At 40.3% G+C, this 25,371-nt stretch overlaps 1 protein-coding gene across 1 annotated transcript in view; it reads left to right on the top strand.

Moving 5' to 3' along the window:
- ITPRID1 (ITPR interacting domain containing 1) overlaps positions 1–25,371 on the top strand; it is a 142,967-nt gene that overhangs the window by 28,947 nt on the left and 88,649 nt on the right. Inside the window, exons 2-6 of the mRNA XM_084785201.1 lie at positions 9,563–9,746; positions 11,516–11,564; positions 11,942–11,985; positions 22,886–22,937; positions 25,108–25,194. Of these exons, the coding sequence (XP_084641327.1) occupies positions 9,563–9,746; positions 11,516–11,564; positions 11,942–11,985; positions 22,886–22,937; positions 25,108–25,194 (416 nt within the window). The remainder of the gene's footprint in view (positions 1–9,562; positions 9,747–11,515; positions 11,565–11,941; positions 11,986–22,885; positions 22,938–25,107; positions 25,195–25,371) is intronic.

Below are 25,371 nucleotides of genomic sequence, written 5' to 3'. Positions count from 1 at the left end.
TTTTCTTTTTTAAAAACTTTTTTATTATATTTCTCTTTTACATATATATTTATATTATTACACATAAATAAAATAAGCTATATATAGCAAGAAGAACCATGAAATAATCAGGAATTATATTAATGTTACATTCATAATGTTTTGGCTATTTGTATTTGGCAGTCTTGAAGAAATCACCTTTCCTACCTTCATGAGTCTAAAATTTTGAATGTAAATCAGTATTTATCATTTCTCATCTCTATCAACTTAAAGCATCTATCTAGGCCTAAAAACATCTTAACCCCAAAACATCTAAGCCTAATTGTAAGACTAAACTATCTGGTCTTCAACCCCATCAGAGACTTGACAAGTAATAAAACTTAACTACCTGAGTAAACCAGAAGTGCAGGTTAACAGCTTCCAAAATGGAAAAAAAAAGGCATCTTCATTTTTATTGAATTCTAGGAAGTCTTTAATTTTTTCTTTATTTCATCCTTGATCCAGTGGTCATTGACTAGGGAGTTACTCAGTTTCTATGAGTTTGTAGGCTCTCTGTTGTTTCTGTTGTTGTTGAGTTCCAGCTTTAATCCATGGTAGTCTGATAAAATACAAGAGGTTATTTCAATCTCCTTGTATCTGTTGTGGCTTGCCTTGTAAATGAGTATATGCTCAGTTTTGGAGAAGAGTTCATGAAGTGCCAAGAAGAAGGTATACTTTTTTTGTTTGGGTGAAATATTCTATAGATATCTATTGGGTCCATTTGATTCATAATGTCAGTTAGCTTCATAATTTCTCTGTTTAGTTTCTGTTTTGTTTATCTATTGAGTAGAGTCAGGTATTGAAGTCTCTCACCATTATGGTGTGGGATTCATTGTGTGACTTAAGCTTTAGTACTGTTTCTTTTATGAATGTGCGGGTGCTTACATTTGGGGTATAGTTGTTCAGAACTGACATGTCATATTGGTGGATCTTGCCTTTGTGATTCATGTTGACTTCTTTTTTTTTTTTCTGCTTGGTCAAAGCTATGTCCAGATTCATTGTTTTGCACATGGGCTCTTATTATTTCGTGCCTTTTGTTGAAAAGGCTATCTTTTCCCATTGTAATGCACCATCCTCCTTCAAGATCACCCACTGTAGTAGCTGCTTCAGAACTCTGTTTTGTCTTAACCACCTATTTGACTTCCAACACAGCTCTGGACTAGGATGGTTGAAGAGTCATATGTACCTCATTCCTGATCTTAGTGAGGCAACTAGAAATTTCACACCAAATATGCTGCTACTTGTTTGTTTTTTTGGTGGAGATTGTATGTTAGCTTGGAAACGCCTATCTGACCATCATATTTTAAAGAAAACAGGAAGGATACATGGGAGGAGCATGTGATAGAGCCAAACCAAAGGCTCAAGCACAAGATCATCAGATAAGATAGCATCTTTTTTTGTTTCTTTAACACTTAAGAGCATCTGTTTGTCACAAAGCCACGTTTTAACAGTGCATATATTCTGTGGTTGATAAGTATTTCAATGCATGTGCCTGGAAAGTTTTTCTCTTGTCTCTCCATCTCCAAGGGCCAGAATCAAAATGTCTCCTTTTTAAGAATCCCAACGTACTAAAAAAAAAAAAAAAAGAAAAAATTCTCATATAACATTTGAAAAATGGTTTTGTGCTTCTGTTAGGATGTGCACCCCCCCCCTACATCTCTCATAGAGTTAATTGGTATAATTTCTCATAATCAGCTCTAAGCATCTTAAAATTTTTCTTGTACACAGTAGACACCCAGGTATTTAATTGAATTAAATTGGTAAATGTCATTATTGAACTCATTTACTTATAATGGCTTACTTTTACCATGTACTTTATAAATAACTTCTGGTATATGATATTATCTCTGATATGGTAGACATTATAAAGATGAATAAGTCATAATATCCACTTATAAATAATACAGAATTCAAGGTCAGACACAATCATCATTTCATTTTTTAAGCAGTTATTGCTAATAACATATAATCATTTGTATCCTGGACTATGTTCTATGGACCCAAAAAATTGAATGGCTTTTGTCTTCAGTTAATGCATTTTTTTGCCATAGGAGAGGGAGTTGTGGTCTGAATTATTCCACTTGTGTGTGGTGAGTGCTGTAACAGGGCTTTGTACAGGTTGTGAAAACATCAGAGGAGAGAATGCTCAAAACAAGTTCTATTTTAGGACAATGAGACAATTCGGAAGAAAGAGAAGGGTGCTACATGCAGCAGTACCTGTAGCCAAAATGATTAGAGGGATGAACATATTAGTGAATCTTAGTTCTCTATTTTCAGAGTCTGATGCTCTTGAAGAAACTTAGGTTGTATACATGGTGGGATAGGAGATGAGCTATGTGAGCATCAGTGGTGTTCCCTCATCTTTGTTTCCTGCTTGGAAGGAGGAAACAAACCTAATGTGGAAAAGACAACAGGGCAACCAAGGGAAAAGTAAAGGAAATCATTGAGGAATTTTTTTTTTAATCTTGAAAGCTGGGAAGTGACTAGAAAAATGGCTGTATCAGTAGGGGTGATGTCATCAGTCTTGAAGCTATTGCAGGTCTCCAGGAAGCAGTGTATGTGGTCTTTCAGCTAATAATCTGGTGCTTATTTTCACCAGCAAAAGATGTTAACTCCAAGTTCAGAAAGCCTGACGTTAGGTTCCAGCTGGGGCACAAATGGCTTGTCTTGAAATTCAGCTTGCTCCTAAATGGCAAGAGTGAGCAACCTTCACATGTTTTGTGGTGGGAGGAAGCCACCCACAGAACAACTCATCACAGACTGCCTGTTCCTCCCAGAAGAGCGCTGATGGAACACGCTCTTCCCCAAGATCTGACTCTACTTTCTTGAATCATTTGGAAATCTTTACAAGTGTTTGTGGGACTTCAATACTTGGATAAGAATTAAGAGCAGAAGGGCATTCCTGACTTGACTTTGTTACTTGGGCTTTTGAGTTTTCCAAATTTATGAGTAGGAGAAACAATGGCTTACTATTCCTGCTCATGTAGTTTTTTGTTGAATATAATTTTAAAATATTTTAAGTGTGAGCACCATTAGCCACATATTAAATAGCCTGTTTGGAGGATGAAAATAGAATAATGAAATTACAAAATTATCTCATCTCATTCAAATTCCTTCCTATTATGTGAAAAGAAGTTACATTCCAAGAAAACTTGAAACTACATGTCTAGTGTTATACAGCCAATTGACAGTATTTGTTGATTAATTAACATGCTTTGTGTTTCCCTGGTAATGGTTTAAGTCTTTCATTTCATCTTTCATAGCTGTTGAGATGCTATTAAGAGAATTGAAAAGAAAGTATTCATATAGTTTTAGACCACATTTTAGTTAGCACTTATTATTATTATAGGAATATTGAATTTATGTGTTTGCATGTGCATTTAATTACATCATTTTTCTATCTACTATTTTCATATCTATCTACTATGCATCATTCCTTGATGCTGTGAAACATTCCTGACAAATGTGTAGTAGCAGCATCTTCTCTAGCCTTCCCCAATTCAGTCAGCTTTGCATTGACATAGCTCAGTTGTTTCTGGTATTTATTTACTTTGCCACTCATTCAGTAAACATACATTGAGTACTTACCTGTGTCAATATGGTAAGATAAACAAGATATCTTTCTTGAAGAAACTCTCAGATGGTTAAGGTAGTTAAGAAGCAGGCTGGTTAAACTGACAAATAAACACAGAGTTACAAAGCCAATATCTTAAAATATAAATTTACAGTAAGTTATGGGGTACAGTGAAACAAATTCATATAGGAAGTGGTTGTAGACAGAAGAGAGAAGTGGATCCCAAAGAATGAGCTATATAGAACACTCAAAATTTATATCTAGGATGATAGAAACCAACTTAAGAAAGAGTGCTTTACACTAAGTAGGATGAGATTGTGGAAGTGTAATTATTTAAAACTGAATTTAAGGTTTGCTTCTACATTTTCCAGAGATTCTAAAGTGATAAGCACAGAGAAGGAAGCACTAATGATTTACTCAGTTCCATATGGAAGGTGTAGATGGTGTGTAAACAGGAGCTTCTTACTAGACCTAGGAGAGACTGCAAGTTTGGTTTATAGTCAGCTTGACAGCAGTAGGATTAGATGTTTTGAACTATATGGTAATTTTCTATTTTAGGATTAACTTTGAGATATGGAAGGAATATAGGGATCAAGGAAGGTTTGTAGATTCTTGACTGAGCAGGTGTGCTAATGGGATGCAGTTTGTTGAGATGCAGTGAGGGGGAGATACATTTGGGGGTAAGATGAAACCAAGGAAGCAATGAAGCCTCCAGTGTTGCACATACTAAGTTTGTCTACAAATATTCATGTGGAAAAGTCAAGTAAATGGGAACACCATGGTCTAAAGTTCAGAGGTTGAACCAGTTTTGGAAATTTGACTTTGGGAGTCATCATCACTTGTCTATAAAACCAAGGTGGCAGATTTGAGAGGGTAGACAGAGGATTATTTTAAGATATGTCATATTATAGTGTGTTTTAATTTGAATAGACTGACCCAGTGAAGGACAAATGACCGCAAAGGGATAAAGATGGTGTTCTAAGAATTCTGCATAGACTAGCAGAAATAACAGATGCTTGAGTTGAAATTTGGGAGGCCATTTTTTAATAAATAAAGTATGACCATAGGAACTGAATGGAATGAAAGATTACTGAAAGTAAAAACATAACGGACCGAGGGACCTAGTATTTGAGGGTAATCTACATTAATGATATTATATAGTCCAGAAAGATGATAGGAAAGACATTCTATTATTATCAGTGAGTGTTAATGCAATGCATATTTATGACTTCATAGTATAATGACATATGTAGAGAGAGAAAGAGGGCAAAGCAGCAAGAAGAGCACAAAATAAATGCATAGCATCACCAAATATATAGTTCACATTGCATAATAGGAAGGACAGATGGTCCTGGTTTATGAGGCTGGCAAAGGAAAACAAACCTCGGTTTCAATTAGATACTGGGGATAAGGGGATATTTGGTGATGAGGCAGGGATACAGGGGCCAGTGGGTGGTAGTGTGTATGTGCTGGGAATTAGGAGAGTCTAGGAATGGTAGAAGATTAGACCAGATCATCAACATCATTCACATGAATGAGACTCCAGGGCACAGTGAGATGGTGCTCATTCTCCTCTTTTCCTAAAGTGTCAGTTTCTCAAGGTTGGTTGGAGCCTCAGCTTTGGTTGTGAAGTGAAATAACATGAGACTAGACATTTCTTTTATAGACTACTTCTGTGAGCAGTGCCAGAGCTGGAAATAGGCAGATCCTACCAGAGCCCTGGGGATGCTCAAGGGTAGCTGGGGCGGGGAGTCAGTGTATGAAGATGGTGGAGGAGAGGAAGGCCAGTCTGGGGGATGTCTCAGATCTTACAAATGGCCCCAGAACAGCTCTGATAACAAGGATGAGAGGAGACTCAAGGAGGCGGTTTAAGAGATCTCTATGGACCTAGACTATGTCAGTTTTATTCACCCTTTTCGAAGTTACCTTCTTGGCCACAGGACTCATTGAAAAGGCATGACCCAGGCTAGCTCTGGTAGCTTGTACCCATTAGATCAGGCATACATTTGAAGAAATGTCAAGACGCTGCTGAAAGCCTCTCACATGCCCCAGGGACTCTACATTTCCACAGTTGTAGAAGCACTGTATTCTCACTCTTCCAAAGATTTCTGCTCTCTGTATTGAGTTATTTAAAGAAAACATAGATGATTGACAAAGAGTTTCAAAACTGTTTCTACTAGAAAACCTCTTGTATTCATTGGTATAATTGGCTAGTCTTAACTGTCAACTTTATATAACCTAGAGCACCTGGGAAAAGTGCCTCACTCTTTATAAGATTGGTCTGTGAGCATGTTCTGAGGGTGAATCTCTTTATTTTTAATGATATATAAGGGACCATCTCATCCTGGGTTGTGATGTCCTAGGCAGGGTTTGGGTTGGAGTTATATAGGAGAGAAGAAATCTGGTTGTAAGCAAGAAGCGTCTAAGCATTTGTTTCTCCCTGATCTCGACTATGGATTGTATACATGCTTCCCCCGCCTCCCCCCAATGATGAACTAGAGTCTAAAATTCTAAGATAAATAAAAGCTTTCTTCCCCTAAGTTGATATGTTATCACAGCAATGGAAATTATCTTTGTTAGGGTTTCAATATAACCAAACATAACCAAAACATAACCAAAAACAGCTTGGGGAGGAAAGAGATTACTTACTTCCACATCATGGTTCATCATGACAGAAAATCAAAGCAGGGACCTGGAGACAAGGGTTGATGCAAAGCCCACAAAGGAGTGCTACTTACTGGATTGTTCACCCTGGCTTGTTTAGACTGCCTTCTTATAGAAGCCTGGACCACCAGCCCAGGGATGATACCCATAAAAGGATGGTCCCTTCCTCGTTAATCACTAATTTTAAAAAAGCCCCACAGGTTTTTTTTTCATAGGCCAATTAGAAGGGAACATTTTCTCAGCTGTGTTTTCCATTTTCTAAATGATTCTAACCTGTGTCTCGTTGACATAAAATGAGCCAGCACATCATCAAAACTAGAACAATTGGGGTGATTTAATCCCTTCACTTGGTGGTTCGTGACAGGATAGCAATGAGAGAGAAAAAAGAAAAGAGAAGAAAAGGAGCAACTAGGAAATGTAAGCAGTGGTTGTTTTGAATAGCTTTCCCATGAACTTTTCCATAGAAAGTCGTTACTTTACAACTATTCCAAGAGTGCTCGAAGGCAGTATAAGAAAAGTTTGAGCATTCCTTCGAAGTTCAGAAGGCAGCAGAACTGAGATCAAAGTTAGGGCTATCTGCCCTGTCAGATCTGCTCTTTTAACCACATCAGGACAAGAATGGGATTGGGTGAGACAGGTAGCTCAGTGGGTAAAGGCAACGTGTTCCCAAGGCCGATGACCTGAGTTCAACCCTCAGAACTCAGATGGTGGTTGTTCCACAGAACAGATTTCTACACTTTATAGCTTTTCCGTGGGTTGTGCAAACACAAGAAACTAAGGAAATAAATGCAACAGAAATTAAACAAACAAAACAGGGAACAAGAATGCTGGCCAACCTACCTTGAGTTTCCTTTCCCAGGATCACTTGGCCATGTTCTGTTCTGGAGCCCGATGTGTGGTACAGCCCTCTTGGCAAAGCCTGTGATGACTGTCACTGCATTGGAGTTTCACGTTTCCTAACCCTGCTATAGAACTAAGTGAAAGAGAACAGCTGGGTTAGTGTTCAAACTAAAGAAAACTCGAATAGAATCATGGTGTGGAACCAATGTTTTCTCCTCTTGATTGTCTTCAATATTCTGAAAATTCGGTAACATTTTGGTTTGAGTATTCCCTTTCAACACATTAGGTTTCTGCTTGTACAAGGTGAAGATTTGGTACATATAGGTTTGCACCTTTAAAAATTAAATGTGATATGCACACAGGGATCAATGGCACATGGCCATCAAAATAGAAGGATGTTGGAGAGAAAGGACTGACTGAGTGTTTCAGGTTCTGGGGACAACATAATCCAGGCTTAGGCTTCCTTCTAGGGTCGGTCAAGTGAAACTGGACAGTACTGGATTTCAAAGAGTCCTGAAAAGAAAGGGGTTCCCTGGAGGAGGCAGCAGGGTTCATGCAACACAACTCCTACCCTGGCTACTATGGGACAATTCAAGGCTATCATCCAATTAGTTTATGTCCTTTTTGAAAGGGGAGCTTTAAGTGAATAGAACTCAAAGATGGCCATTCAAGCTGCAGGGATTTGTCTCCAGAGGCAGGCTTCTTTATTAACTGGAAGGCTCTAACTAAGGCAGAGTGAACAAGGGACTCCCTTTACCAACAAACCCCTAACCCCTGCCCCAGGTAAATTTTCTACTTTTTTCACAGACTTTCCCCCTAATTTGTAGGAAGTACAATCACTCTGCCAGAGAACCAATCTTGAACAGTTGAAGGAAGCTAGGGGCAGAGGTAGACTTTACTGTGAAAGACTTTAAGCTTGTGACATAAAACTAAAATGAGATGTCTATGTAAATGAAGCAATTCGTCCAGCGATTTATAAAAAGCATATGACACCTCTGCTCAGAGTACAGTCAGCTGCTTGGTCGCTCTTGCACCTCTGTGTAAAATCTCTAGCATATGGGAACACTCCTCCAGCTGAGACTAGGAAAAGGATTACATAATTTGAGGGGACCTGTTGTTCTGTGACACATCTTTCTGTTGTTTTTTGTTTGTTTGTTTGTTTTTTGAGACAAGGTTTCTCTATGTATCCTAGGCTGTCCTGGACTCACTTTTGTAGACCAGGCTGGCCTCGAACTCACAGCAATCCGCCTGCCTCGCCTCCCGAGTGCTGAGATTAAAGGCGTGCGCCACCACGCCCGGCTTCATCTTTCTGTTGTTAAAGCTTTCTGATTCTCCAATGGGTGTCTCAGCTTCGGATATCCTTGAACAGAGTTTTGGAATTTTGTTTCTTATGCAATTTTGCCTCTTCAAAGCTGATGCTTGGATTCTCCCCCATACTCACAGGATGCAAGGTGCTGCACAAGACAACTTTTTCTTTTAGTGCTGGAAGAGTCAAACAAAACCTATGCAAAATTAAATAACTACACTTTTAATGCAGATCATAGGAGTTACTTTTTCTAGTGTTATGAATTCTAGTATAGGAGACAACTGCATTGAGTTTGAAATATAATCTGAGCTGTATTATTTGGGCCTTGAATTATTGCCATTTTTTGTAAAAATTGTTACAGGGGATACCTGGAAATTAATATTTTTGAATAAAATGTCTACCTTTTTGTCCTTTTTAACTATTTGAAATTTCGTGGCTTTTGCATTTAGAATGTAAAATTGATAGTTATCATGACTATCAACCATTTTTAGAGAACATTTACAGCCGTGCTAGCAAACTCGTGCTATTTCACACAAACGGCACAATTTAAATACATAAAGGATATAAGGGCAGAGTTATTGACAGTTACATCTGGAGTGCTTTCATGAATGTAAAAGAGAATAACCAGATATTTTCAGTCAGTCTGAATAGTTTGTCTTTTTCAGATGCACATTGCAAATGGCAGCTTCATTGTCATGAGATTAGTGATCATGCACCAATACCAGAATGCTAGGAAGGCTGCAGAAGCCTGGCTCCCTTTCCTAGGCAGAAAGGGCGGTTTTGAACCTGAACTTTGCTGTCTTAGTTTTCACATTTATTTAACATGTATTATGTGCTCAGAGTTCAAAGACTAGCACGGCATAAGTAAGAATGGTGTTCAAGTTCTCTGTTCTGTATCCACATCTCAGAATGCATCATTGAATCAATCAGTGTGGACGTGGCCTTGTGTCTGGCAATGCCTAGTTAACCCCTGGTCTGTCTGTCCACAGTAATGAAACTCTTTGGCAAAATCAGCAGGAATTATGCTTGGGTAGGTGAGCCAATGACTCAGGGAGACAGTCTCTGGATGGCTCAATTGCTCCTAAGAGTCCAACCCCTAGCTGGGCCAATCCTCAGCTCTGAGCTCATTGTCCCTGATTTGTCTGCCCATGTGGTTTCAGTCAGCTTGCAGAATCCCCCTCATGATGATGGAAAAATTTCAAGAACCCGACACCCCCAGAGTAGGCCTGGAAAAGAGCAAGAGAGATGTCCTAAGGCATACCAAGAAGGCATGGACACCACTGGATGGGCATCTTCTTCCTGGCTCTGAGGAGGAAAACCCAATGGTCCCTCTGCACATGCAAGGTAAGGGGCCTTGTAGGCATCTAGAAAATGCCCTTCTGTGGGTGGTGAGGGATATGAGGCTTTTGGTTGGGGCAAAGTGACTTCTAAGGGTTTGAATTTGATATTAAAGAAACAAGTGGTGCTGGGAAGTGGTGCTGCATACTTTTAACCCCAGCACTTGGCACTTGGGAGGCAGAGGCAGGAGGATCTCTGAGCTCCAGGCCAGCCAAGTCTACAGAGTGAGTTCCAGGCAAGCCAAGACTACACAGAGAAATCCTGTCTCAAAGAAACAAAAGAAAGAAGGAAAGAGAGAAAGGGGGAGAGAGAGGGAAGGAGAGAGACGGAAAGAAAGAAACAAAGAAGGAATGAATCACAGAAACAAAGAAAGAAGCAAACAAACGAGTGTATCTGGCATGATTCCAGGCAATTCTGTGAAACAGACATATCTGACCCCTGACCTCGTGAGGACCTCCTTTCCATTCCAACACCCCTATCCTAAATCCCAAGACTCTGAAGATGAATTCAAGCTGGAGCCAAAAAGCTTCTCCTCCCTCCTCCTCTCCATCCTCCTTCCTTTGCTCCTGTGGTCCTCTCGGTCCTGCTCTTCTTCTTTTTCTTTCTTCTCTTTCCCCCTCCTCTTCCTCTTCCTCCTCCTCCTTCCTCCTCATCTTTCTCTGTATGTGTGTGAGAGAGCCAGAGAGATGGAGAGGCAGGCTCACTGAACCTGGAGCAGTGTAATTCAGGTAAACTGGCTGTCAGTGAGCTCAAGGGATCTGGGTCCTCTTAATGCAAACATGCCCTGCTCTTTGGTGGGTTCTGGAGATCCAAATGCAGTTCCTTATACTAATACAAGCTCTTAACCCATAAGCCATCTCCCCAGCTCCCAATGAGCCTTGTTTCAGAACACCATTTTATTTAGAGTTTCTTGGGCGTCTTGCATGAGGCACTGATGATTGTTTGAATAACATAAAAAAGTAATAAAGAAGAAAAACATCCCTGCTCTGTCCACCCATGGTACCACAAATGAAGACTACCCAGCATCTGGAGGTATGCTGCCTGTCTTGGTTTACCTGATAGCTTATGTGACAATTACTCAAGTATTTTATGGATAAAGTCAGACTGAGCCCAGGGTATGAGTTAGCAGCTAACAGGAACAAGAGTAAATGTCTGTCAGGAACCACTCCCTTTGTCTCCTTTACTTTTCCATTACGCATTTGTTGAAGCCATGTTAAAGATCCACCTTAAAAGTCTGGTGCCTTTTTAAACACAGGCTGCCTTTGGAAATCCTGGGACTCTGTGGCAATTTGTCCCTGGAATGAATGCAAATCTGGTTTCTAACCTGGCAGAGAACTCCTTGCAAATAAACATTGCTGGCTAGCTGCCTTAGGTAAATGTTGGGATTTAATAAGGAGAGGTTCCATGGTGATATAGAACCAACAAGAGAGAAACAAAAGTCGCATGCACTTTTTTAGCCATTGTACTCACACTAGGCAGTTCTACAATCATCCTGGCATCTCTCGCCCTCCATTGATTCATTTTGCTGGTCCTTAACATTGTGTTCCTTTTTTCTTACATTATAGTCTTTTGGCAGGTTTACATCCATTCTTGGAAGCCGCTGATTATGGAAAACAGGAGGTTGTACCTCCAGGGGGAAAATAAATATGCTTACATGAGCATGTGACTAAGTATGTAGAAAACAGAGCTGCTGAGCATGGCTGATGATAGAGAGGGTCATCGTAGCTGGTTCTGCTTTGACTAACAAATCTGGTTCTTTTTTTTTTTCTTTATAGAAAATTCTAAACAGGAAAGTATCCAGCAGTGGCTGGACTCCGGATTCTTGTAAGTGGTGTTTTACTTTGTTTTATTTTATTTTTGCATGTCTGTGCACCTTATACATTTCTCTTGCAAAGCTCCATGAAAATAATGTGGGTTAACCATCCCTGGGATGGGCTCCCGGCCATGGATCACCAGGATGGGAGAAGTAAGTGTTTTCATATTAACTGGGTACTTAAAGGATTACTCATTACTGCAAAAGCTATAGGTCAACTTAAAAGTGAAAAAAAAAATAGAATGTTATTTGAATCCGACTGTGCATTCACTTTTAAAAGTTCTCTCAGTAAAATAGGTTTAATTACAAAAGCAACTTGGTAATAATTTATTTACATTCACTATTTCCATTCGCTGTTGGGCTCATAGTACTTTTGCTTCTTTTCTAGTGTCTCTGTAAATGAAAACTTCCAGCAAGCCATCAACCATTCCGGTAAGGCAAGAAAGCCCAGAGCAGCTGTGCTTTGTCGAGCTGAATACATGCTCATGTAAAAAACACCCGTAAGAATAGACTTCTCACAAGAAGACTTAGAGGAGGCTCTCAGAATTAAGTCTATCACCTCACTTGATTCTGTAAGACTAGGCCTAAGAAAGTACAGCCATGTCCCCAGCAGCAGGTGATAGGCTGAACCCGGGGGTTTTGCTGCCATCAAACACTCAGTCTGTAGCAGGAAACTCTCTGGGTCTGTGCAGACATTTGCAAGGATGTAAATGTGTAAACAAAATTGTTTAATTATTCATAATATACTATAGTCTTTCTAAACCTATTTTCTCCCTTGTCTTTTGGTATCAAAATTATATTTCTATCTTTTATCTAATGATATATTTATTCTAGAGATGAACAAATGACTAAATCCTAAAGCAAACAGCAAAATAATTCTGAGACAGAAAAATGTATCATACCGCCTCACTGGGATTTGATACTAACATTATTAAAGTAATGAGTGCAGGCCTCATGGATTCCATCCTTATTAAACGAAAATAGCAGATTTTGTGGGATCTGAGATTGCTCCACTATAAAATATGCTCTTTATATAAATACCCTTCAGGTGGATCAGATGAAATCTGGTGCTTAAAAATGAAAATTGGCATCAACTCCAAGACATGTTGATCAGAGGTGTTAAAATAAGTAAAGTTTCTAGAATTGATTAAATACCTAGAGGATATATCTAAATATGACTCACCCTAGGAGTATAATGTTTAGGGAGAAAAGAATTACTCGTATAGTAATAGACTTGCTGCTCTCCATTAGTACACATTCTCCACCACCATGTTCAATTAAGAGGGACTACTGCTTGCCAGCATCAATTGGGACATTTTGCTTTAAAACCTTTACATTAAAAATATCATTGAGGGCTGGAGAAATGGCTCAGTGGTTAAGAGTGCCACCTGCTCTTCCAGAGGTCCTGAGTTCAATTCCCAGCAACCAGAGGATGGCTCACAACCACCTGTAATGTAATCTGATACCCTCTTCTGCAGATAAAGCACTCATATGCAGTAAATAAAGTAAACAAATCTTTTAAAAAAATAATCATTGAAATTTCCTCCTTCACTCAGTTGCTCTACATTTTAAATTTATTTCTTGTTCTCTGACAGTGTCATCACATATCGAATGAAATGTAGTCATCACCCTCATGCCCCCTTGTCATTTCCGCTCATCTCCTCTGTCATTTCATCCTTCTTCTCAGAAGGTCCCCTCCTATTTTCATGTCACATTCGTGTTCTTCTGAATTTAGTTAGGGTTGCTCCAATGAGTATGGGTGAAAAGTGAATACTGAATCATACACTCAATCAGTAGGCACATGACGGAGGACATGATACCCTTTCCTGACCACCATTAGCTGTCAGTAATCACTCGGGGAGGTGGGGCTTATGAGCCCTCCTCTCTCCCATGGTAAAATGACCACAGGCCCACTCCTGTGTAAGTTTCTATACCTGCAGTGGCTTCGTTGAATGCAAGGCCATATTGCTCCACAACAAGTCTTTTTACAACACACCTTGTCATGCACTGGCCCTTCCATTCTTTCCATTCTTCCTAGGTAGGCCTTGAGCCTCAGAGAGAGCTGTGTATGACTCAGTGTGGGATAAGCATTAATCATCCTTTACTCTGCACACTGATTAGTTATATGGTTCTGTATTTAATATTGTGGGTTATAACTAGATGTTTTTTCTGTTGACAGATAAGGAAAACATTATCCTATGGATAGAAACATGGGGTTTTAGAAAGCAGTTTGACCACATTTCATTTTATTTTTAGCAAAAGGCCCCCATGGTGTCAAAATTTCTGAACATTTGTTTCCAATAAGTTGAATATGACGACCTCTCTATTCAAGGAAGAGACAAAAGCATAGGTATATTTCCTAGCATAGATTTGTCTTTGTTTCTTACCCATGTCATACTGAGAGGCCAGCACTGCTCCTTCCTTTGGTCACACTGTATTTTAACACTTCACTTCCTGGAAAATACAATTTGTGGCCTGGACTCATCAGAGCAAAGTTGGTGAACCACAAAGGCACAGGCAGGATGGAAGCAGGGTCTCTGTTTGCCTCTGAGGTCACAGGGGCACAGCTTCTACTTGGCAGCTCCTTGGTCTTCAGGAAGGCATTTAAAAATAGAAGAGCTTCTACAAACTAACTTGGAATGCAAAACTTTCAACATCTTCCTGCCATCAATCCTCAGTGTGTAAGTGTGAGATAGTGTATCTTTAGGTGTGTTCTGTTAGAACATTTGATCTTAAGAACTGATGTTTATGCATTGTATATCATTTATATTAGCCATATAAAACAGGATGACCACACTATAATACACAGACCTAAAGAAGCTAAATATCAAGGAGGACCCTAGGGAGGATGCTTAATTCACATTAAGAAGGGCAAATAGAATAGATACCGTACATAAGTGGTTAAAGAGAAGGAACAGGACAGGAGCCTAGCACAGAGATCCTCTGAAAGACTTCACCAAGTGAGGGGTTGAAGCAGATGCTAAGACTCATAGTCAAACTTTGGGGTGGAACTCAGGGAGTCTTATGGAAGAATTGGGGGGTAGAAAGACCTGGAGGGGACAGGAGCTCCACAAGGAGACCAATGGAGCCAATAAATCTGGGCCAGGGGTAGGGAGATGCTACAGAGACTGATGCACCAACCAAGGACCATACACGGTGAGGACCTAGATCCCTTGCTCAGATGTAATCAGATAGGTATCATAGTCTCCTTGTGAGTCCCATAATATGGGGAGTAAGGGCTACCTCTGACATGGACTCTGGTACCCACTTGTTGATCACTTCCTCCTGACAGAGCAGCGGTGTCATGCAACCGAGAAAGTGGATACAAGCAGTCCAGATGAGAACTGATAGGCTAGGGGTAGGAGGGCTGCCCCTTTCTGAGCTCTAGGAGATAAGGGAGCGGGGATAAAGGAGGGAGGGTGGGACCTGAAGGAGACAAAGGATGGGGCTACAATCTGGATGTAAAATAAATAAATTAAAAATAAAAAATTCAAAACTAAAATTATTTTAAAAACATGAAATTAAATATTCCGATAAGTAGTTTTTATTAAAAGCCAAGCGTGGTTGCACATGCCTGTCATCCCAGGTCTCAGGGAGGCAGAGGCAAGGTGGATCTCTGTGAATTTGAGGCCAGTCTACAAAGTGAGTCCAGGAGAGCCAAGGCTACACAGAGAAACCTTGTTTTAAAAACAAAACAAAAAGTTGTATGAAAAAAAAGGGTGGGAGCTGGAGAGGTGGCTCGGTGGTTAATTACACTGACTGCTCTTCGAGAGGATCTGGGTTCAATTTCTAGCACCCACATGGCAGCTCAGAACTGTTTATAACTCCTGTTCCAGGGGTTTGGACCCCCTCACACAGACATACATGCAGTCAAGACACAAATGTACATAAAATAAAAATAAATAAATCATTTTGAAAAAGAAAAGAAAAAAAAGAACTGATCTTTAACTCGTCGACTTGAGTCTCATAAAAATCATTCAGTGAGTTTTGGCTTGAAAAATACAACAGAATTTCTACCAATTTCTGAAATGGCCCTAACATGCTTCTGCCATTTTGTACTATGTATTTATGCAAAAATGTTCTCAGCATCAATGATTATTAAATCAGAATATCATTTAGGTCCAAAAAACACTGAATGCTCTGTAATTCCACACTGTAGCACATATTCAGAAGAAGTTTAGTTCTATACATAAAACTAAATGAACCGCTCAAATCTCATTAGTATGCAAATTTTATTTCAGTTTTAATTTTTAAAGATAAGATTTCTTTGTGTAGCACTCACTGCATTCACTATCTCTATAGTCCAGGCTAGCTTAAATCTCACATAGATCTTCCTGCCTCCTGAGTCCTGAGATTAAAGGCATGTGCCACCACTACCTGACATATTTCTCTTTTTAATGAAAAAATTATATTACATATAGCTATTTTATATGTGTGCTTATTTTACATACCCAGGTGCTTTGGTCATTGTTCTATTGCTGAGAAGAGACATTATGACCAAGGCAACTCTTAGAAAAGATAACACTGATTGGAGCTTGCATAGAGTTTTAGAGGTTAGTCCATTATCATCATGGCGGGATCATGGTGGCAGGCAGGTATTGTGCTGGAGAAGCAGCTGAGCGTTCTAAAACATCCTAATCTTGAGAGAGAGGGGAGAGGAGGAGACTGGGATGGGCAAGGACTTTTGGAACCACAAAGCTTGTCCCCAGTGATATACTTCCTCCAACTAGGCCACTCCTCCTTATCCTTCTAATCCTTTAAAATAGTGCCACTTCCTATTGACTAAGCACACAAATATACGCGCCTGTGGGGGCCACTCTTATTCAAACCACCATACTATGTGAAAGGGGTTGTGACTGGAAGCTGAAAACACCCTGCTCTGGAGAGGTACAGACATGTGCAGACTCTTGCTTTCAAGAATCCCACTCTTTCTAGATCATGGCAATCTGGGCATAGCTTAGGCTAACCCCACAATGTGACTCTATAGTTTTAGCTCTTTTTCCTTCTTATTCTATTTTCATCTAATGCCTCCTAAGTTAAAGTCCTGTTCAGATGGCCTCTTGTCATTCTCTTTGGCCTTCCAAAATTCTATATTCTCTTAGAGGCTCTTCCTGGCTTCTGTAGGAAGATGCAGTCTGTCTTATAATCAACAGTTAGATTTCTCCTTGGTCCCACCACTGGCCTATTGGCTGATACTGCCTCAGACTGTTTGAGATCTGGTACTCCTTCTCTACAAAGTGGAATCCTAACCACAGTATGGGTCATCTCTAAAGCCAGTGGCCCAAAATGAACCAAAAGGGGTCTGAATAGAATGCAAGGAAGATGTTGTCAGGATAAAAAGTTTTCTCAGAAGACTAGACCTAGTCAACGAAGAACTGAGAAAACACTGAGGCAAAGCAAGAACATTTAATGTGATGGAAGTAATAAGAGTTTGGACAAAGACAAGGAAATGAAAGAAATCTAAACGTATACAGGGCAGCATATGGAAAGAGGTCATTCCAAAGAAATGGGCAGTGAGGGACACGGACATTGTTTTAAAATAAGATATACACAAATGATAAATCTCTGAAGCTCCAGAAAGGAGGAATCAAGCACAGTCTCAGGATGGATGTGGTGTCCAAGTGTCATCTAAGGTCTGATTTCAAGTGCATGGGCAACTGTAACTGAGGTCTGGCATCAGTAAGGTTCTACTGTTATGCCTTTGCCTAGATAAGAGTCATGAACACTTTTTGATGAGCATCTCTACTGGAGTGGCCCATGACTTTTTACTACAACTAGCAAACAGATGTCCTGGTGGTTTCTTGGCTATGGAAGAAGCTGTTGCATCTTGAGCAGAAGCCATTACAGACTCAGGCTTTAGATGGCAAGGGATTTCATAAGTGTCAGCTCTGGAGTGGGGAGGAAGGCAGTGCCACTCAGAAAGTGAATGGACATAGGGCAAGGACAAAAAAAAAAAAAAAAAAAAAAAAAAAAAGCTCGATTCCAAGCAGCTTTATGATTCTGAATGCTGGTATTAGCCAGTATGTAAGAGTCTGTTTTGGATAAGAATATGGGCTAATCATTTTCCATATGGAGGAACACACTGCTGCAGATTAGCTCTAAAAGTGTCCTGGTCAGGCAGGAGTTAAATTTTCAGAAAGCTGCAGAATGCTATTATTTTAGAGCACTGCACAAACTGTAATTTGATTAGTCTATTGGACGATATTCCAAAGAACCAAATGTCTTCCATGAATCAGTCAGAAATGCTTAGGAAAACCAAAATAAAAAATGTGTTCTAAGCCAACAAAGGTGCTAATTAGTGCCTTCTGCATATCTGACTGCATCTTCTCCAGTAATACATCGTGCAGGGTTAAGTGCGGTATCTGCTGCTTCAGATGGCACAAGTCCACCTAACAGTAGGGAGGATGGCTAGAGATTATATCTAGAAGGAAGCAGAGTGGGAATTTTAACCACGGAAGGGAATGGAATCAACAAAGCAGGGACTTTTGTTCTCACTTTATTTCCCCCTCCCTACCCTGGAACCAGTCCTTAGAGAATTTGTGGGTAGCAGGAATTTGCTGACCCTTGCTTTACCTTCTCAAAATGCTATCAGCCAGTATTAGAAATCAAAGGCCTGATCCTGGAAAGGGAAAATGGTAGAGAAAGCATCAATGCTAAACAAGATGGAGCGTGCTACTGAAGGTATCCAGCTAGCAGGGCATGGCATTGCCTCATAGATGCAGGTATGTCAGTGAGTTCCACCTTCTGCACGGCCAGACTTATTAAGCCTGATGCCTACAGACATTTCCAGCGATCAGGGGTGATTGGGGAAGGTTTTCCCTCCTGTTGTCCTATTCCCCTGGCTTTAGATTCTTGCTCTGATGGGAGGTAACAAATGCTTCGAGAAGCTGGGCAGATAATCACTAATGAAGCAGGCAGCTTAGAGACTAGAAAATTGGAATGTAGGCTGCAGTCAACAGATTGCTACCCCAAAGACACCTGGGCTGCTTCAGCAGTCTCTTCCAAGTTTTATGGAAAGTCTTGGAGTTCCGATCCGTGTGTGTACTGGCACACTGTGGGCCACCAGCTTGTCCCTCTTGTTCAGGCTCATCTTGGAAACGGGCCAGAGAAGCCTTGACCTTCACAAGCCCAGCCTCGGCCTCCGAAAAGTTTATCTTACAAGTCAGAAAATGGGGATTAAAAACAAGAAACAAACCAAAACAAAAGCAAAAACAAACAAACAAATGATAGTTTCACACTGCCCTCCGCAAGACTCTCGACAAGTGTGTCCATGTGTTAGAAGGCCAGCTCTGGTTTCTGCAGATTCAAGACAGCAATACACAGAAGCACTATGAAAATAGCATTTGATCTCCTAGGATGAGGGGGGTGTGAAATATGGGACTAGAAATCAGTGAGTGAGCTTAATATTTGTAATAATTATTTAAGCTATTTTTTTTAATCAGGCTTATTTTTAAAAGGCTTATTGGGTGTCTTGGGCTGGATTTTCTTCAGACTCTCAGTTTGGCAGCAGAGAGTGCTGTGTGTCTGAATGCACGGTCTGGGCAAGACTGTGGTGTCTTTTCCAAAACTATTGAGAAAAGCATCAGGAGTCTAGGAAAGCACTCAATAACTGCACATGTGTATCAATGATTATGCAATTGAGCTAAGGTAGGGGCACCCTTCTAACTGTCAATGATGTTAAGCCTCGAAGGATGTGGCTGCAAGATGGAAGTCGAGTAAGCTCTTCCTTCAGCTGGTACCAGTGGTAGACGGTTTCCATGTGTCCCAAGAGACCACGTAACCCTCCACTGTGAGCAAGCTTGGCCCACATCACATTCCATAGAACACATGCTACTTTTAGGAATTCGTTTCCGCCCCCCCAATGCTGCCCTTTGTTTCCTGGCAACCAGCTTGCTCCTTGCTACAGTGTCAAGGAGAGGGCTACTTTCTATTGTGTGTGGTTACTAGGTCTGTGTGGTCATTGAAATCTCATGAAGATGTCTAGGGCAAGAGGATCCAGAGTCCAGTGACTAGAGGTTTCTGGGTGACTGGATTTTCTGCAGGGCTATGGTTTTTTTTTTTAATGTAGCAAAGCTAAGCCATTTCTTCTCATCAGCATCAGAATATGGATTATTTCCTCTCTGACAGTTTGAGCAGTTCACTGTGCCATAGTGCCAGACCCCTGCCTGGATATATACATTCATTCACATTTTTGAGGAAACCCACAACAGACTACAAGACTAAGGGAGCAGAGGAACAGTCACAGGGCAAAGTATGCAGCTAAATGTTCCAGAACCACAGAGTTCTTTCACTGGGAGAGTGGTACAGAGAGGGAGGGCGGGAGGGAGGGAAAGAGAAGATGCAAGCGAGGGATAACAATCGGGATGTAATCTGAATAAATTATAATAAATTAAAATTTTTAAAAAGCAAAGTAAAACAAAACAAAAACAAAACCAGAATTCTCCTGATGAGCTAGCCCACCGTGCACTCACTTGGTGGATCACAAAATAAAAATAGAGACCGTCCTGATGGAAAGAGAGGAGGAAAGCAGGAGGGGAGTTTGCTTAAAATGTTAGACAGAATGTTTTTATTTCCATTTGGCAACCTGCTGCTTAATTCATCACGGCATTGTCTTCTTGCAATTGCCTAAAAATTGTACTGTGCTTACTTTTATGATGAGATTAATAAGGTGGCAAATCAGATTTCTCTCATGTGACGTCACTCAATTGTCTGTGATTTTGTGCTCTTGAGATGCTCCAAGACAGAACTGGTTTTGGTGAGCAAGTGTGCGGCTACAGAATAACAATGTGTATCCAGGTGAGGGGTCAGTACTGAGTAGGCTATTGTTTATGACCTCTGGTTCATCGTGTTGTCTTAACGCAAAAACAGCTAAATGCAAGATCACATCCCCTAGGATGCTCTGTAGAGTACTGATGAATTTTAGTGCAGTTATTGATTTCCCAACAGTATATACATTCCCCCCAAACTACTGTTAATTAAAAAACAAAAAACAAAACTAATTACTAGCTTTACAACAAATGTCCTTCACCTCATGTGGAAATCTGTCAGATGGAGACGTAGAAAGCCTATCTAGGCTCAGTGAAACCTGATGTGATTGCTTAGTGAGGATCGCTTTAAGAACAGGGTTGGGATAATTATAAAGGGGCCTGCACCTAGCTTCAGGTTGTGCCACATCCTTTCAAATGGATTATATGTCTCAATGGATTATTCCAGTGAGCCTCCCACCTTCTTTGCTGTATAGTCTATGCTTTTTCACTCTCACGACTCTTTAAAGTATAGTTCTACATGACTGATTTACTTAAGTCCTCTGTTTAAGCTACTCATCGTGGCGTATACATTTAATTCTAGGACTTGGGAGGGAGAGATGGGTAGGTTTCTATGAGTTTGAGCCTACCCCTGTCTACATAATAAGGCCCAGGATAGCCAGTGCTACATAATGAGACCCTGTCATAAACAAACACAGCAAGAAACAAAGCCATCAGTTTACTCACATATCAATTATTTACTTCCAGTATTTATCTTTCTAGATTACTTAGAAGGATAGCTAAGCCTTTAAAATCTTCTCTAAAAGATGTATATTTCTTGGCCTGGTATGATGCTATGGATCTATCTTCCAAGCACTTGAGAGCCTGAGGTAGGAGAAATTTTACATCAAGTCCAGCTAGGAGTAAATAGAGAGACCCTGTCTTACAAAAACAGCAGCGGTGACAGTACCAGGTGAGATTTCTATGCGAACACCCCACAACTGAAATCCACAGTCAAGTTCCTAGAAACCTTGAAGTCATTCAGTGAGTGACTACCTAAACAATAATCCTGGCTCCAGACTAAAGCCTTTCATCGCATCCAACTGCCTTCCCTGTTCTTCCCTCAGTCAGGTTTTCTCATTCAAACCTTGTCTTTTTTTTTTCTCGTAGAGGAAAGCCTTATCTTTTACACAGTACAGGTGGTAACAGCTAAATTTATTATGCATGTCACATGGTATAAGAGACGTGAGCAGTCTGGTGGTCATTCTGATACATTGGCCATGATCTTCCATGCAGATATTGTTGACATGTCATGTTGTGACACAATCTGAATACTGCAGTGACATCTGAGAGTCCCCTGGATGTCCAAGAGCTGTTTATCCCCCCAGCACCATTCTTCCTGCATCTTCTAGGCAACTGGACCCTCAGCACCATCTTTATCACGTACAATGTTTTGCTCAAAATACTGGATTTTCATATCCTGATACATAAATGTAAATTCCTCTTTTGGCTTTCAATACACTGTGGGACATTCTGCTGGCAGTGTGGTGTTTGGAAAAGAGAGAAAACAACAGCAGCAAAACAAAATAAGCTATGGCATTTTACCTGCCACGAGAAGTTTATGTAACCATGCTGTCTCCCTTTTTTTCCTCCCTTAAGTGTAAAACAAAAGGCCCTATTTTAAGGACTGGTTGTGAGAACTTGGAAGGTTGCATAGGGGCTAGATATATAACTTAGCAATTAGGAACACTTGCTGTGCTTTTGCCAATGATCCTGGTTTAGATTCCAGCACCCACAGGGTGGCTTAAAACCATGATCCTGGAACTCTACTTCCAGGACATCTGATGCTCTCTATTAGAATCCTCAAATGCATTGAACATACCTATATGGAGGCAAACAGACACATGGAATAAAATAAGTAAATCTAAAAAATTTGATTAAGATTGTTTAAATGGCAAGTTTAGCACAGTACTTCACCCAAAGTTAGTACAAAATAAGTGATGTTACTGCCATAACCAAAATTCCTTAACTTTGCTATGTGGTCATAGAATCATGACAGTTCCTATGAATTCTGTTGAAAAACAAGGATACGACCTAAACTGGAAGGCTGTGGGAAGGACTGCATGATACAAAGGAATGGTAGAGCTTGACACGTGCATGCATGGTAGCCTGCCCTTGGCCTTGCCCTTCTATCCTAGATCGTCAAAGAACACCCTTGGTGATCGCTTGGGAATAGGCCCAAAATGGTGTGTCACGCTTGCTGCAGATTACATTTTGTCTCTAACAGTGTCACCCCTTTATTCAGAAAATTCTAACTACCCTTCAAAATCCAAAAGTCCTCTCCTCCTGGAAACCTTTGCTAAGTTTCCTGTTGGCTGCCGACCCCATTTCCCAGCTCCCCACACTATGTGTTGCCTACCTCTCCTACCACTCAGCGTCTGTTGCACTATATCTTGTACAGTGCAGAGCTACCGTGGCAGGTAATACTCCTGGATAGGAATCACAAAGGTTCACCTGGAGGTGAGAAGCCCTCTCCAGACAGGAATGACAATCACGTACAGCCCTATCTTTTCTTTTTGTAATTGCAGCTTCTTTGCATGAACAAGGAATGGTTCAAATGACTGTGAAAGACTACATGAGGTAGGTAGCAGAATCAGTCACTTCCCTCTGAAGTTTGACAGCTACATCATTGATAAATGAAGTCAAAACAGTGTTAGTGATTGCTTCGTAATAAGTCTATAGATCTTGGGATCTCATGAAATGTCATCTTAGCCACTATGGTTAGGGCATTTTTTTTCTAGCGTTGTCAGAATTAGAGGTTTCCTTAAGTATCACAAAGCAAAGAGGATTAAATCAACAAATTCTGACCTGATATGAAACTTAATTATAATATTTATATAAATGCATCCTACTGCAATACTGCAATGTATTGGTTGACTCATGGTTTTGTCTGGAAAGTGATGTTGCTCATTATACTATTACTGAGTGTTTAGATATTTCTGGGAAGGCAGAGTGTCTCTAATTAAGAAGAGAGTAGATTTCAGAGTGTTCTCCTCAGCACAGCTGCGTGAGCTGGACCCTTAGGCTAAAAGCCCAGCTCGGCCATAATGAATTGAACATCTCAGGTGAAATTAAGAACTGTGTTTGGCAAATCCTTCAGAGGACTCTAAGGCACAGACTAGTTTAAAGATGCTGGGACTGACTGAGTTCTTTGAGGCCAGGAACTACTTCTTGTTCTTGGATCATCCTTGTAATTTCAGAACATTCCAAAAAATTAAAAATGTAATGCCAAGGTGCACACAGTCCACAATTCTTCCTCCCTTAGGCGATGGTAGCTTTGATCTTAAACAATCACATGATTATAAGACACCCAAAAAATCTCCTAGGGAGTTCAAAGACGATGTTGGGAAATGGATTCATCGATACACTCCTGACTCCATAGCTGGACCAAAACAACAATGTTCATGGATTTTTCTAGATCGAAGGCTGGAGCAGCTTCTGTGTTGTTCTACTGAATATTGTAAAATGGATGTAGCCTTCAAATTTAAAAAGAAAACTAAAACAACACAAAAAAAAGAGATGAGGTGTGATAGCTTGCCTCTCTGATGGTGTGCTAAAACACTGATCAAAAGTAACTTAAAGGAGGGAAGGGTTTATCTGGCTTACAAGTTACAGTCCTTCCCTTAGGGAAAGCAGGGCAGGAACTCAAGGCAGCAGCATGGAGCAGGCACTGAAACAGAGACCACATAGGGATACACTTGTTCAGCTACCTTTCTTGTACAGTCCAGGTTCACCTGCCTGGATGCAGTAAACTGTGATTTCCTCCCTCCATGAGTAATCACAAAAATGCCCTATACGTATTCCCACAGGCCATTCAAATGGAGGCAAATCCCCAGTAGAGGTCTTTAGTTTGTGTGGCAAGTTAAAAAAAAAACCCTAACCACTACACAAGGCAATAAATAAAAGGATGTATACTTTCCTCTTCCCTCAAGATCTATGGTCATTTAAAAGTAGAACTCCTATTATTCAGAAACATGTTATTTCTCATCTTTAATGAAAAGAAACATTAAACAGAGATGCAGGGTCCAGATGTTCTTACTCAGTATGGACAGGACTAAAACAAATTTAACAACTCAAGTTAAGTAACTTCATCTCCTTGGGAATATTGACATCTGCGGAGTGTTGTTTGATAAATTTTAATTGTATGCCAACTGTCTAATATGATCCATGATATACCTGAGCTATACAGAACAGAATTATATTATAATACAGTTCAATTTGCTTTTGAAGTGCTTTAAAATGCATTGCAATACATGCACACTAGACATGGGATTCTCGTTGTCTGAGGTAGTGAGGGACTTCATTACACTTGCATATGGTTAGCCACAGGAGCTCTGGGGACACAAGTTAGAGACTGTTAGCCATGAACTATGAAATCCTTCTTCATTGTGAGAGAGTATGTGGAGTACTTCCAATGGTTATTTGCTGTACATATTTCATCACATAGTACCAACTTCTTCCCCCAAGTTGGAGCCTAACAAAGCTGTGTTCCCGAAAGGTCCCCCAATGATTTGCCATCTGTCAGGAGTGAGACATGCTGTCACCTTTATAATAAGCACTCGCAGGCACCTAACACTTAAATTCTCACACTTTCTACAACAATGCTTGGAAAGGAAGAGTGCCTCTGTGCTGTACACACTGCCTCCTCCTAAGGCGTGGCCACCCTGGGGTTATGAGAAACAGGAGGAAACACAAAGGGAAATCATTATCAATTTGACTCATCTTCATCTTCTATCTTCTTGCATTCTAGATCTCTGCACCAGTTCTCAGAGACTCCTACTCTTTCCCGAGGGACTAGTTTCAACTCTTGCTATTCCACCACAGGTGTACCCCAAAGGTATGTGACTTCCTGGCACTTTCATCCAGATAGATGATTCAACTCAAAAACTGGTTTTGTGAAATTATACATAGGTACTTGAAAAATACTTGTTGAATTAATGGATGAGAGAGAGAACAAAGGATTTCCAAACCCAATTTTCAAGAGCATATTAAAAGAGGCAGTGAAATTGGGAAG

The sequence above is a fragment of the Acomys minous genome (assembly GCF_964271855.1).
Source record: "Acomys minous genome assembly, chromosome: 6".
In the NCBI taxonomy this organism is placed as follows: domain Eukaryota; kingdom Metazoa; phylum Chordata; class Mammalia; order Rodentia; family Muridae; genus Acomys; species Acomys minous.
The sequence above is the reverse complement of the archived record's forward strand: the minus strand, read 5'-3'. Positions and strand labels throughout refer to the sequence as shown.